This window comes from Phycodurus eques, chromosome 10 (assembly GCF_024500275.1).
Source record: "Phycodurus eques isolate BA_2022a chromosome 10, UOR_Pequ_1.1, whole genome shotgun sequence".
Classification (NCBI taxonomy): domain Eukaryota; kingdom Metazoa; phylum Chordata; class Actinopteri; order Syngnathiformes; family Syngnathidae; genus Phycodurus; species Phycodurus eques.
Genome location: NC_084534.1, coordinates 2127402 through 2142096, shown reverse-complemented (window position 1 = coordinate 2142096; position 14695 = coordinate 2127402). Strand labels below are relative to the sequence as shown.

General features: G+C 42.2%; 1 protein-coding gene across 15 annotated transcripts in view; it reads right to left on the bottom strand.

The window, feature by feature from the left end:
* cadpsa (Ca2+-dependent activator protein for secretion a) overlaps positions 1-14695 on the bottom strand; it is a 215140-nt gene that overhangs the window by 176165 nt on the left and 24280 nt on the right. For all 15 annotated transcript variants that reach the window (XR_009769288.1, XR_009769289.1, XM_061687059.1 and 12 more), the window contains exons 4-8: positions 6882-6962; positions 5416-5652; positions 4271-4392; positions 3116-3227; positions 2879-3018 (exon numbers count right to left, since the gene is read on the bottom strand). Coding sequence is in view for 13 of the 15 variants with exons in the window: in XM_061687059.1 (XP_061543043.1) it covers positions 2879-3018; positions 3116-3227; positions 4271-4392; positions 5416-5652; positions 6882-6962 (692 nt within the window). In the remaining 2 variants the exon portion in view is untranslated. The remainder of the gene's footprint in view (positions 1-2878; positions 3019-3115; positions 3228-4270; positions 4393-5415; positions 5653-6881; positions 6963-14695) is intronic.

Sequence of the window (14695 nt, the reverse complement as noted above, 5' to 3'; positions counted from 1 at the left end):
TTTTGTTTTTGGAGATTCCTGCACTCCTGCGTTGCCTCCCTTCTTCCCTACACTTGGGTTTCTCCACGTTTTGCCTTGCCTCCGATATCACGAAAACCCGACCCTAACACAGCGTTGTCGGAGAGCTTCGCTAGTGACGTAGATACGTTGGAGAAATTCGAATGACCTGATTGCAGGCCTCACGGCAGAAAAAAAGAAAAAAAACATCTGAAAGTCAGAAATGTGTGGATGATTTTAATTCATATAATCCATAGAGACAACATTACATCGCAAATACTAGAAAAAGTTGGTTTGGTAAAATATGGCACCTTTAATCTTTTCTTTTCATACACGACAGCATATTTAAGTTAAGTACAGTTCAGTTATTTAACTATTTAGTACAATACAGTTGCATTTAACATTTTTGAACGGTTTGCTTTAATGTTTTTATGATGTGAAAAGCATTTAATTGACTTATTTAGTAGTTTTTAAATTTCCTGTCGTTAAATCAATGTATATATATATATATATATATATATATATATATATATATATATATATATATATATAAAATCGAACTGTGTTGCGTTACAGTGGCTTTTTAATGTACCTTTTAAGATTAAAGCCTTTGACACTTATTTTCTTAAAAGAGTATTTTTATGTTGGTCATGATGGTGGCACTCGGAAGGCAAATTTTTTATTTTTTTTTTCAAGGTGGTATTTGGTGTCAAACGTTTGAAAACCACTTCTGTTGTTCATAAATCCAGTTGCCAATATGTGCGCGCGCGCGCGCGCGTGTGCGTGTGTGCGCGTGTATATATCATTAGATATCATTACTGTCCACTTGGGGTCGCCATTCTCACACACATGAATGTTGACACGGAGTTGCATTCATTTGTTTCCTACACCCTTAATCCTCACTCGGGTCGCGGGCGTGCCTGAGCCTATCCCAGCTATCTTCGGGCGAGAGGCGGGTTACACCCTGAACTGGTCGCCAGCCAATCACAGGGCACACATCGATGAACAACCATTCGCACGCTCATTCACACCTACGGGCAAGTGTAGATTCGTCAATTTACATACGATCCATGTTCCGTTTCTGGAGGAAAAAATAAATTAGAAAACTTTTTGTGAAAGCAGACAGATCAAGCCGAACAAGGACTTTGACGCCAATGTTTTTTTTCTTTCGTGAAAATCTCTAAACATCTGAACATAAAACAACACTGAGAACGTACTTTTGACAGAAAAATAATTTATTTACAAGTGTAACTATGTACAGAATTTACATTTTACAAAAATGCATGAACAAATGGGGCTCCCGCAACTTGCACTTTCTTCCTCCTAATTCTCCTCCTCTACCGTTTGCTCAGTAGTCTAGGCTGTTATTATCTTGTGCAGCAAAGTTTTAGCCACATCTGATATTATTGTTTGGTGACAGTGAATGGGATCGTGTGTGGTTGTCATTGTCCTTGAAACCAGTCCCTTCCTCTGCTTGAAGGACAACCTGTGCAGTTTAGAAATATGATTATTGCTATTACTATTATTATAAAAATGCATTGTTGAAATTGCTGTATCGGGACGTGGAGAGAAAAAAAAAAAAGCTTTCAAGTACCTTTGTTAATTGCACTGCGTACTGGAATGGGAGACAGCATGCATCTGCTGGATGCATAACCTATAAGTTTAAAAAAAATACATACGATTACTATAGAATACTTTTTATTGATGACATGTTTTGCAAAGGTAAAAAAATAAACTACTTTTCTTCGTCGCAATCCTAAAAGACATTCGACTTGCGGTTGTTGAATGACTGCAAGATGGACGAGCTGGAACTGGAAAATTCCAATCAGTACTGGCAACATATATTACATTGTAATGTGAACTAGTCGGACTAAATTGTTGAAGCAACAAAGATTGAAGGTGTGTGTTTGCTCACTAAAGGTAGCTAACGCGAGCTGCAAACGAGTTACCTTAGTCTCCATTATCATCCGGAGGAAGCTCGGGATGAAGCTCGGCCGTTTCCAGGAGATCCAGAGGCAGTTCACTCATCACGATTCCGGATCCCATTTACTCAAATCCCGGTCGGCAGACAATCGGCTGGCAAGCGGTCGAGAGCATCTCATCATATGGCCCGGCATTTTGGGCGATAGCCTTGCAACAAAGTGATTGGCTCGGAGCGTCACCCTTTATTCCCTCACACGTCATTCCTGTCGGTCGCAGTAATATATTTCTTGCCTCGGCGCAGTACATTTCTAGTACCAGAAGCTTATTTTTTTTAAAGATTTTTTTCATTTTGTCTTGTGTTTTTTCTGCCCTGTTGCTTGCATCTTCTCATTGGCTCCTCGTCCCGTCCTTCTTCCTCTTCGTTAATCTGACGGTGGGACGTTCACCTCAAGGCATTGTTGCCCTCTACAGGGTGTCATTCCTCATTGCAGTCATCCAGAGGCTTGACGATCACACATAAACTGCACAAGACCCATGCACCCATCGGCGTTAAAAAACGCCATCGACGTCTTTAGACGGCATTGGCAGGGAATGAGTTAAAGTCATTCGGTCCAGTACTGAATGAATGAATGACCTTTGCTCAAAACTGTACAATTGGAAAAGCAAACAGAAGTGGAATAGTGACTTTAGAAGCCCCTGTAGCTCGGACGCTACATTTGTTTAGTTGACCCGGATGGACATTAACACACCAACACACAAAAACCTTTGTTTGCCCTCACAATAAACTTTGCAAAGTATTTTATGGGGGAATACAAACATTATTATTTTCTTCCATGTCTCCGTATGTTCAAATGTATAAAGTAATGACATAACAATTGTAATGTGCACTGGAATAATCAATGATAGGAGTAAACATGACAATAGGACAAAACCACTCTGCCTGCAAGCGCTTACTTACCCACAATGCTTCATGTTCTGGGGTTTATCCATGCGAATGGCCAATTTGATCTTCAGGTCAATATCTGGGCAGCCTTTAGAAACTGACATCTTGTGCAGCTCCGACTGCTTGGGACTGTTAGGAGTTGGATGGAGCACAACCTACAAGCATTACAGGACAACATTAATAATCCATCAAAACTAGGAATGCTTTAATGTATGATGATTTGGAGTCTTGTAAGCCTTTGTAAGTGTTTACCCTTCCAAGCTCCTTATCCTCCAGGGCCAACACTCCGGTGCTTTCGGTGAAGAGCTTCACTTTAACAGCAGGTAAGGGCTGTGTTGTTGTGAAATCCCCCTGGGTTCCCCAACTGGACGCAGGTTAATTCATTCATTCATTCATTAAAGGTCAGCGACTCAGCACTGCGGTGAGGATTTGAGTCGAACATTTTTTCACAGGAAAATCACATAATCCGGGGACCTAACAATCACCCTTTCACCTAAAAGACACTAACAGTTTAAACATCGGATTTCATACATTGGTTCAATTTTTGGGGGGACTCAAAGACAGAATTTTTCAAACTGGTTTCCTCAATTCTGAATCCAACAGACATTCACAGTGCGAGTGTGTTTGTGTACTTTAATAAATAGGGCACTTTCTTGAAAATCAAACAAGAACATTGAATGTCTTCTACTGTATGTTCCAAAAAAGAACAAACGATTCATATCATCATCATAGATGTATGCAGTGTATAAACAACATAATGAGTGAAGTTACTGGCAAAACATTATTTATGCATGATGCGCTTTAACGTTAAGTCACATTTCTTCTACTCCAGTGATGCCTCTATGAACCAAAATAAAAAACAGAGATGCCTTTCTCAGATGTCTTATGAAAACATGTTCGAATGTGCATGTTTTGCATAAATTCCGTGTATGAGCTGTCCATTGTCTGTGGATATTGATGAATGACAAAGCATTACCTCCTCCTCCCTTTTTTTTTTAATTCTATTACTATCCTGAAAAAACCCAAAACAGATCATTGATGTCATCAGAGACAAGTCAATGTCGAATCGCATCACATTAGCATCAACTTGGGGAAAAAAAAAAAAGCTGAACTCATGCAACCTCTAGTCTCTTGTGGGACTCAGACCTACAGCTTTTGTTTATAGCCCAATGCCCTACGCTTTCACTCCACAAACCAAAATGCTATTCGTGATAAAGTCTTAAGAGCACGAAATTGAACGTTTCATCACAGAAATGCTAAACTTCCTATTTCCTTAACGTACTGTACAGCCACTTGACAATGACGTCACATACATTTATGCTGTCAGGGATGACAACATGTTTGTTCACTAGAGCTACATTTCTGTGTGTAGTAAATGTCTCTGAGGTTGTGTGTGGGGAGACTTGCGTGGGTTTAGAAGCTTCAGCCTGGTCTGTCTGCAGTTTGTGCCCTCCCTCCACCTCCATGGTGCAGTACACGATTCTGTTTGGAGCCAAAGACTTAAGACCTTGCACCTCCATAATGACCACCTGCAACACACAAAGTCACAGCTTAAGACAATGCCAGAGGATGTAAGGGCCAAATGAAATGGTTCAAGATATTTTCAACTGAGAATATTCAGCAACAATTCTTGCATTTTATCTTCCCTGAAGCATTCTATTTGTATACAAACTCGCAGTATCTGCGCAGTGATGATACAAAACCGGATGGTTTGAGAGTAGAAATCAAATGGGAGGATTTATCTATGTTATCTCAATAGATAGCTGTGCAACTTTGAGGAAATTGCAGATAAACAGGTAAGCGTTAAAATACTTATTTGTTCAAATCAACCTAACATTATGTATTTGTCAAAGTTTCGATGTGGTTTTTCAAAAATTGTACATTGAGATTAATTTTGTCCCCATATATCATTACATAATCTAAACAAATCTGAACAGCACCAAAGTATTCAATTAAAATCAACAAAGACAGCTGGAAAACATGAGCTAATTGCTGCCTGTAATTATCCCAGAGTAATTACCGACAGCGGACAAATTAAAACCACAGGGAATGTTTTGTTAGTATCTGCCCATCTCTTCTGGAAAATAAAACACAAATGAAACAACAAGCAGTATAGAAAATGGATGAATGAATGGATGAAACTAACAGGTTTTGTTGTTATCTGTTAATTCATCTTTGTTTTCTTGCCAATTTAAAGACTGAATGTCTCAATTAATGTTGAGCTGCCAGGTCACATTGGGAGCAAAGATGTTTGCCAGGGTAAAGAAAAAGTATAATTCTCCCTGTCTGTCAACCAAATGAGTGACTTTAATCAAATACAGGATATAAAATGAAATGAAGGCGGATTGGGAGTTGATCTGAGCAATGACAAGAAATGTACAGTACTGCAGTACTCCTAATCTGATCTTGCCCCTTAGTTAATACAAACGTAGTGTTCACGTTTAAAATAAATGAGTTTGAAAGATTGAGGATGAACATTGAAATTGTGAGTGCGTATAAATATAAATACCATATTTCTAAAAAAAAACAACAACAAAAAACTGTTCACCAACCTCCAAGGTAAACGATAGCACCACGTCTGATTTAGAAAGGGTGTTCTCATCCTCCTGTCCCATGTCCATGATAGATGTGTTGTGACCTCGTTTCAGTTTCTGCAACTTAAATTCTCCACCTTTAGACACTGGCATGCTCTCCAGGTTGGCCATCAGCAAGTTGACTGATGACCGCAGCTCTTCAATGAACATGGCCTCCATCTCCCTTGAGGCAAAGTGAGGGAATCTTCCGCCGAGCTAATGACACCAGAAAGTAAACATATTGATTTGTCGTTCAAAATAACCTAATTAAGAGGCATTTTAGGCTAATAGTCAATTTAAATAAATAAATAACCCCCCCCCCCCCCCCCAAAAAAAAATAAAAATACATCCAGCCCACCAAAGCAACGAATGAATGCGTTTGTTTACTTTTTATTGCAATGCACTTGGAGTCCACTAGATGTCGGACTCGATACTCAATTAACATTTGTTGTTGTCTGCTCCATCCCCGCGTCAACCATTATCCCTTCATTCACTGCAGTCGCAGCAGGTGTATTGTGTCCAGACAGCAAAAAGATAATTGTGAAAAACGTGATTTTTGAGAATGGAATCCCCGACGGGGGAAAATACACGGACACGACTTGAGAGACTGAAGCTAACCTTGGTGTAAACTTGACAATCTCACCGCAGACATCACCAAAATATACATGAAGAAACGTTGGGCTGCTGAAAAGGATCTAGCACAAAGTGAGAGGAAAACCCTGGCAAGGATCTAGTTTTCCTACACTGCATAATCCATCATCAAGCCCTGTGTAAGTCTGTATCGAAGCTTGACCTTGTCATGAATATATAGTCATTAACTTGTTCTCTTTAGCCCAGCAAAAGGTCAATCAGTTCCTTGACTGACGCTGGTACGAAGGACTCGGCGTAAAACCTTTAGACGTGTAAACGTCTAGAAATGCAAATTTTTACTTGGAGAATTGTGCTGTGAGTTCTCGGAATTTGAGAATATATACTGAGGAAAATCACTTCAGGTGGTGTACCGTCCCAAGACTCTGAAACAGCGCAACAGGATATTCACCTTAAAGGAGAAGTTCAACACTCAAACTGAATAATTTTATTGCTTCACTCGTAGAAGCCACTTTACCAAACAATCTGAAGATGACACCGAGAATGTTTGTGTTGTTTGGATTTACCTACAGTATGTGTGTAAGCAGAGCACCATCATCAAGAACATCAACAAAGCATGCCAGAAAGCCCAATTAATTGATGGACATCTTAGATCTGTTTGAAGAATCTGTTTGGTCATTTTGGTGCATGGTGATGAAATGCTGCTTCCATTAGTCAAAAATCAATACGATCCTAATAGGCACTGGCTTTATATCAAAACTTATAATCCAAACAGCATTAATTTTATTATATTGTTAGTTTATATCATCATCATTCATTCATTAGGACATGCTGGAGATCATCTCTTATTTGCTTACACGGGTGATCTGGTCTGCCATTTGTAAACGTCCATCCAACTCTCTTCTGATCTGGGCTGCCTGCTCATCTGGATTGTCCAGCTGGGGGGGAAAGGAAAAAAATGTCGCATTTGAATTTTTGAAATTTGACAGACAAGAGATACCATATTAGGAACATTCACAATTCAGTGAGTGTCATAGTCATGACAAACTCACGGAGACCTAAGATAACCATGATTGTTTTCTTTTTAATGCCGAGGTGCATTTCAGGAAACAATATACTGTATAGCCAGTGGTCCCCAACCCCCGGCCCGCGGATCGGTACCGGTCCGTGACGCAATGGCCGCATAGAAGGAATGACCATTTTATGTAATTTCCGTTGTATTGCGTTTTCGCATGTCAAATGTGTTTTATTTTTAATTTATTTAATTTTTTTGTCCTGTTCGGCTGTTAGGTCAAGCAGAATGGAAACTCAGTATCCCTTTTTTGCCGGAAAGGTTTTACTGTGTCACAGTGGAGTTTTTAATCTTCCGCTAATTGAGGTTTATTGAGAATCAGACTTGATCTGTCGAACAAAGTTTCTAGAAGGGAGAGAGAAACAAAGACAAAAGACAAAGCACTAATTGTAAACAGGATGACAGAAGTAAATCATTACATTACCTGCGGCTGAGGACCGCACCCAATCAAGGCAGGTAGGCCGGAGGGGCAGGGCGGACGGACCGGGAAACAGCACAGACGTGCTGAAACCCGATCCGACACCCACACCCTCCCGATCCCATACCAGTCCCCCAGGAACCCTTTGATATGTGTATGTGCCCAGATGTGATTAGTGAGAAATATATACAGTGAATGGTGTGAGTGTGTGCTAAGTGAGTGATTAAGAGGCATGGCTAATGCAGGTCGGGCCCATTAGGCCGGACAACCACCGACAAAGAGGGCCAACCAACCCAGACCCGGCAGCACCCACCAGGTGGGGTGGACCCCCCCGCCCTCCAAACCAGGCAGGGAAAATAACCCCACAGCAGGCCCCACAGTCCGCATGAGACTTCCCCACGGGAAGAGGAAGAGGCGACCGCAGCGGGACGCAAGGAACGGAGAGAAGAGGAGGAAGCAGGGTCGAGGAGCGACAGGGGGGCTCCACCGCCCCCACCAGCAGCCAGAGTGGGGGACCCAGGCGGGTGCTAGCCGGCACCGCCCCGGCAACCACGGAAGATGGGCGAGTCACCATCACACCACCATTACTCCCCCAGGAGGTCACCCCGGTGGTTCCCCCCCACCCCCGAGATCACCCCCACAGACTCCGGAACAGCAAACACAGGGACAAGAGGTCTGTTTTGCCTTTTGAACTTGGTTTCTAAGCGTATTTATCGGATTAACTTTTTTTTTTTTTTTTTTCCTCAGTTCCATCCATCCATCCATTTTCTGAGCCGCTTCTCCTCACTAGGGTCGCGGGCGTGCTGGAGCCTAGCCCAGCTGTCATCGGGCAGGAAGGCGGGGTACACCCTGAACTGGTTGCTAGCCAATCGCAGGGCACATAGAAACAAACAACCATTCGCACTCACAGTCATGCCTACGGGCAATTTAGAGTCTCCAATTAATGCATGTTTTTGGGATGTGGGAGGAAACCGGAGTGCCCGGAGAAAACCCACGCAGGCACGGGGAGAACACGCAAACTCCACACAGGCGGGGCCCGGGGATTGAACCACAGTCCTCAGAACTGTGAGGCAGACGCTCTAACCATTCAAATCTTGCCGCTATTTATTTATTTATTCATTGTTTTGTTTTTTTTGTGGCACGTGCGACGGGGCAACCCTCACTCCATCCCGTCGATGATTAGCTTCCGATCAGGACGCTCTTGTTTCCTCCCAGACTCAAGCCCCTAGCCCCAACCCTCGTCGACAATTACCTTTCGATCCGGAAACTACTTTCCAACCACCCAACTCCATCGTCAAGTAGCATCCGATTGGGAAAGTCCCTCAGCAACCCCCCAACACACACACACACACACACACACATACTCCTGGTGACGAATGGTTGCCGGTCCGCGAATAAAATGTTCTTGTCTCAACCGGTCCCTGGCATAAAAAGTTTGAGGACCACTGGCGTATACTACCCTAATAATACACTATACTGCCACTAAAACTCTCTCACGCACACCGTGAGGGCACTCTCACTGTCTCACATCTGCAGGTTTGGTAATTTGGTGAATCTCTAATCTATAAGTGTCACTGAACCTCACCACTACCAACTTTACAACTATGACAAAATCCAGCATTTCATTTTGTGCAATTTGATGATAGCCACAGTGTCCATCGTACACAAACCAGCCTTCAAATGATCTTTGTCATTAGCATTCTTTTATTTTATTAATAATCTTAAAGCTGCCCAGTACATTATCCACAACTTTCTAGATCCCTCTCATTTATTTAAGTTACAATCTCTATGGATGGATCAATAGTCAAACATTAACTGAAGACAAACTATCACACCACCTTTATTCAGATTAGTTATGTTAACATGGGAAAGAAAGGAAAACAGGAAAGAGTGGCTGCCTCTGTGTACAGTATCCATAGCAACCTCATATAAAAGCCACCAAGAGTGTTTGTGTATGCTAGTGTGTGTCTGGGTCTGTGGAATGAAACATGATAAAGCTACACAGCCTCAGCATTATTAGCATCACCACAGGAAAATAAACATCTTCCTTCCCAGTTTCTCACACACAAAAGGTTACATACAGAGACACTCAGGATTTAGCCAGACTAGTATTTGTTGCCCACAGTCATCAAGGATAAAAATGTAGGAGTTTCAGCACTGTCATCATTGACATATTCATATTCAACAATATCCCGACCATGAAGTTTGACTTGCCCAGTACTGGAACCCACAGAAGTTTTCAACTGTGCTACTGTGTGCTTTGTTTTTATTGTGCCTTTAAATCAGTATCTTACGGGACAAACTTTGCTGCTCATTAAATCAGAAGCAGCTCACGCCGTGATTGTTGGTTTGTTTCTAGTTATCGCCCCCTCAAACGCTTTATTTAGCCGTGCAAAGTTTGCTGAACAATATTTGAACAAGCCAGGTAAATACTGGGAAAATATAGTCTGGTCTGATGAGAGCAAAATGGAACTCTGGATGCCATAATGCACACTATGTTTGGAGGAGAAATAGCAGTGCACATCACCCTAAACACCCAACAGTGAAGTTCGGATGTGGGAACATGATGGTTTGCGACTGCTTTTCAGCAAATATTACTGGTGAGCCTCACATTATTGAAGGAAGGATGAATGCGCAAAGGTACCGAGACATTCTTGACAAAAATCTGCTGCCATCTACGAGGATGATGAAAATGAAAAGAGGGTGGTTTACAGCAGGATAACGATCCAAAACTTACTGCCAAGGAAACTCTCAATTGGTTTCATCCCTCCATTTCCTGTAACGCTTATCCTCACTCGGGTCGTGGGCGTGCTGGAGCCTATCCCAGCTATCGTCGGGTGAGAGGCGGGGTACACACAGAACTTGTCGCCAGCCAATCGCAGGCAATGCCTGTGTGGAGTTTGCATGTTCTCCCCATGCCTGCATGGGTTTTCTCCGGGTACTCCGGTTTCCTCCATCCATCCATCCATTTTCTGAGCCACTTCTCCTCACTAGGGTCACGGGCGTGCTGGAGCCTAGCCCAGCTGTCATCGGGCAGGAGGCGGGGTACACCCTGAACTGGATGCCAGCCAATCGCAGGGCACATACAAAGAAACAACCATTCACACTCACATTCACACCTACGGGCAATTTAGAGTCTCCAATAAATGCATGTTTTTGGGATGTGGGAGGAAACCGGAGTGCCCGGAGAAAACCCACGCAGGCACGGGGAGAACATGCAAACTCCACACAGGCGGGGCCCCGCGGGGATTGAACCCGGGTCTTCAGAACTGTGAGGCTGACGCTATAACCAGTCGGTCACCGTGCCGCCCCGGTTTCCTCCCACATCCCAAAAACATGCATGGTCGGTTAATTGAAGACTTTAAATCGCCCATATGTGTGAATGTGAGAGCGTATGGTTGTTTAAATGTGCCCTGTGATTGGCTGGTGACCAGTTCAGGGTCTACCCCGCCTCTTGCCCGAAGATGGCTGGGATAGGCTCCAACACGACCGCAACCCCAGTGAGGATTAGTGGTACGGAAGATGAATGAATGAATGGATGAATGAATGTTTGAAGATAATTGTTAAAAACGTGCAAAGAACTCTGTAGTACTTAGTTGTGGCGATATAGCGTTTTCACCATTTCAGTTTTCGCGATTTTTTTAGGCGTGGCTAAAATGGCGCCCAGTGACACACTTGGGCATCCGGCATGAGTCGCCCTTGCCCCACTACATAGAGTAAGAACTTGAGCTGCTCAGTGACTAAGTTATTTGGCGATTTACTGTATGTTAATCATGAGGGTAAACAATTGTATTTTGGTTTCATTACTTGATTGGTTACCATTGATTACATTTTTTAGTGGTAAATATTTTGTTGTTTGTTGTTTTGGCCTTGGTTCACCCTGAATCTTTTTGTTAGATTACAGACAAAACAACTAATTGTTCATAAATATTGTTTTGCTAAGGAGATGCGGACCCTGTTTCATGTTATGTCCAAGACACCCAAAGATTGGGGCACTGGCGTCACTGAACCTCACCACTGAACCCCCCTGTGTTGGTGACACACTGTTTGCAATGTAGAGACTTTCAGTGGCTGCTGACTCCTAACAACCTTAATCAATAAAGCCCATTTGATGACAGGAAAACTACACCCATTTTGCTCTACCATCACAACATATCCGCTGTCTTGACCTTCAATTCAATTTGTCTCCTAGTACCAGTCATCATTACTGCTAATGGCACAATTATAACAAGAAATCCCTCCCTTTGTGATCCCCATGTTCTGTATGCATTGAACTTGATAAAGAGCAATATTGTCTTTTGAGTTCTTTACTTTGTGTACTTGGATTTATGCAAAGTCAGTACTACTTACATAACTGCACAATAGAACAGAACAGTTGCTATGCAACATATCCAATTTAGAGATGACATGTTTTATATGTTATACCAAAAAAAAAAAAAAAAAATCCATGTATCATTGATTCTTTCAATTTTGCCTGTAGAAAAGCAAAGCTACGTAATGTTGTCATTTGCTTTTAAAATTGCCTGATTTTCATGTCTAAATGTTTGGCTCATATCACTAATTAGAAATTGAAAAATAAGCTCCAGAATTGATTTTCATATTAATATTTAATTGGTCGGGTTTACATGACTTCAAAGTTTGGTCACAAGCCTAAGTAAAGATTCTGTATGTTAGCTTTTTAGCTGCCTCAATCAGTCAGGACCCCAATCAAATAATCTATCAGCCATATTATAACATGGAGAATTACCGTAATTTCTCATGTATAATGCACACCCATGTATAATACGAACCCCCAAAGTTGACCTCAAAATTCTGTAAAACCCTTCTACCTATGTATAATGGATTTTTATGATTTTGCTTCTACCCATATGATCAAAACATGAAGTATTATCTGTATTTTTGTTTTTTTTTTCAAATAATTATTCTGAAGTTAAGCACTTTATTTGAACACGTAATCCTTTTTCAAATTTACTTGCTCTTATTTTGAAATTCACAGCCCTACTTTTATTTAGTAAATTAGAAAACATGCTCATTCATATGTTTGATTACCCAGGCAGAATTTGTAAGAAGGGTACAATTCCTTAAAGAAAACACGAAGGACCAGGCAAAACACATTTCATTTTATTTTAATGGGATTCAAATTAAATGGTCAAGCATTTCAGAAAAGCATTATCATTAAACAAAACATAACCATAAAGAAATTAATGATGGTTGTTGTTCAGTCATCAGTCATTTAAAAAAAACACACACAAAAAAAAACAATATTTCACAAATTCTGCCAGGGTATGCAAACTTATGAGCACAACTGTACATATATGCAGTCATACGTACCCCTGTCATATTGGCATGAAAGAGTTTTATAACCACTAGGTGGCTGTGGCATTTTGGAATGAAAGTGTACAGCTTTTTCATAACCACTAGATGGTGGCATACATTTATAAAATGTGAAAGTTTTTTCCATTTGCCCCTATACCTATGTATAATTTGCACTATTGACTTTTGACAATTTTTTTGTGGGGAAAAATGCGCATTATACACGAGAAATTCAAAGCAAGGGTGGATATTTAACTTTCCAAAGGGGCCATGTGATAAACTAGAATGCTTGTCGAGGTCCGCACCAACATACTAACCTAAATCCATCCAACCGTTATGACCTACATTAAATGAATGTCTTTACAAAACACAGACAATTGTTTGTATTGTTTTGATAAGACGATACTGGTGAAAATATTTTTCGTGAGCTGGACGCAAAGATTTAAAACCTTTTCTACATACACAAAAGGCCATTTCCCTCAAATGTTGTTCACAAATCTGTCTAAATCTGTGTTAGTGAGCATTTATTCTTTGTCGAAATAATCACAGGTGTGGCATATCAAGATGCTGATTAGACAGCATGATTATTGCACAGTTGTGCCTTAGGCTCGCCACAATAAAAGGCCACTCTGAAATGGGCAGTTTTGCTTTATTGTGGGGGTCGGGTGGCAGAAAACCAGTCAGTATCTGGTGTGACCACCATTTGCCTCACGCAGTGCAACACATCTTCTTCGCATAGAGTTGATCAGGTTGTTGATTGTGTCCTGTGGAATGTTGGTCCCCTCCTCTTCAATGGCTGTGCGAAGTTGCTGTATTGGCAGGAACTGGAACACGCTGTTGTATCCGCTGATCAAGAGCATCCCAAACATCCTAAATGGGTGACATGTTCGGGGAGTATGCTGGCTATGCAAGAACTGGGATGTTTTCACCTTCCAGGAATTGTTGGGCCCCGGGGTTGGATGAGATCCATCCAGAGTTCAGAAAGGCTCTGGATGTTGTGGGACTGTACTGGTTGACACACCTCTGCAACATCGCGTGGACATTGGGGACAGTGCCTCTGGATTGGCAGACCGGGGTGATGCTCCCCCTGTTTAAGAAGGGGGACCGGAGGTTCCAACTAAAGGGGCATCACACTCCTCAGCCTCCTTGGTAAGGTCTATTCAGGGGTGGTGGAGAGGAGGATCCATCAGAAGGTCGAATCTCAGATTCAGGAGGAGCAGTGTGGTTTTTGTCCTGGCCATGGAACAGTGCTGCTCTACAACCTCAGCAGGGTTCTGGAGGGTGCATGGGAGTGTGTCCAACCAATTTAAATCTACTTTGTGGACTTGGCAAAGGAGTTAGGACCATGTCCTTCGGGGAGTCCTGTGGAGGGTGCTTCAGAATTATGGGGTACCAGAGCACCTGTTACGGGCTGTTTGGTCCCTGTACGACCAATTTGGTCCACATTGCCACCAGTAAGTCGAATGTGTTTCCAGTTAGAGTTGGACTACGACAAGGCTGCCCTTTGTCACCGATTGTGTTCATTACCTTCATGGACAGAATTTCTAGACGGAGCCAAGGCGTTCAAGGCATCCGGTTTGGTGACATCAGTTTTATATCTGCTTTTTGCAGATGATGTAGTTGTGATGGCTTCATCAAGCCGTGATCTTCAACTCTGGAGCAGTTCACAACTGAGTGTGAAGTGGCTGGGATAAAAATCAGCACCTCCAAATCTGAGCCCATGGCCCTCAGTCAGAAAAGGGTGGAGTGCCCTCTCCGGGTTGAGAAAGATATCCTGGCCCAAGTGGAAGAGTTCAACTATCTCGGGGTCTTGTTCATGAGTGAGGGGAAAATGGAGCGGGAGCTCGACAGGCAGATTGGTGCAGCGT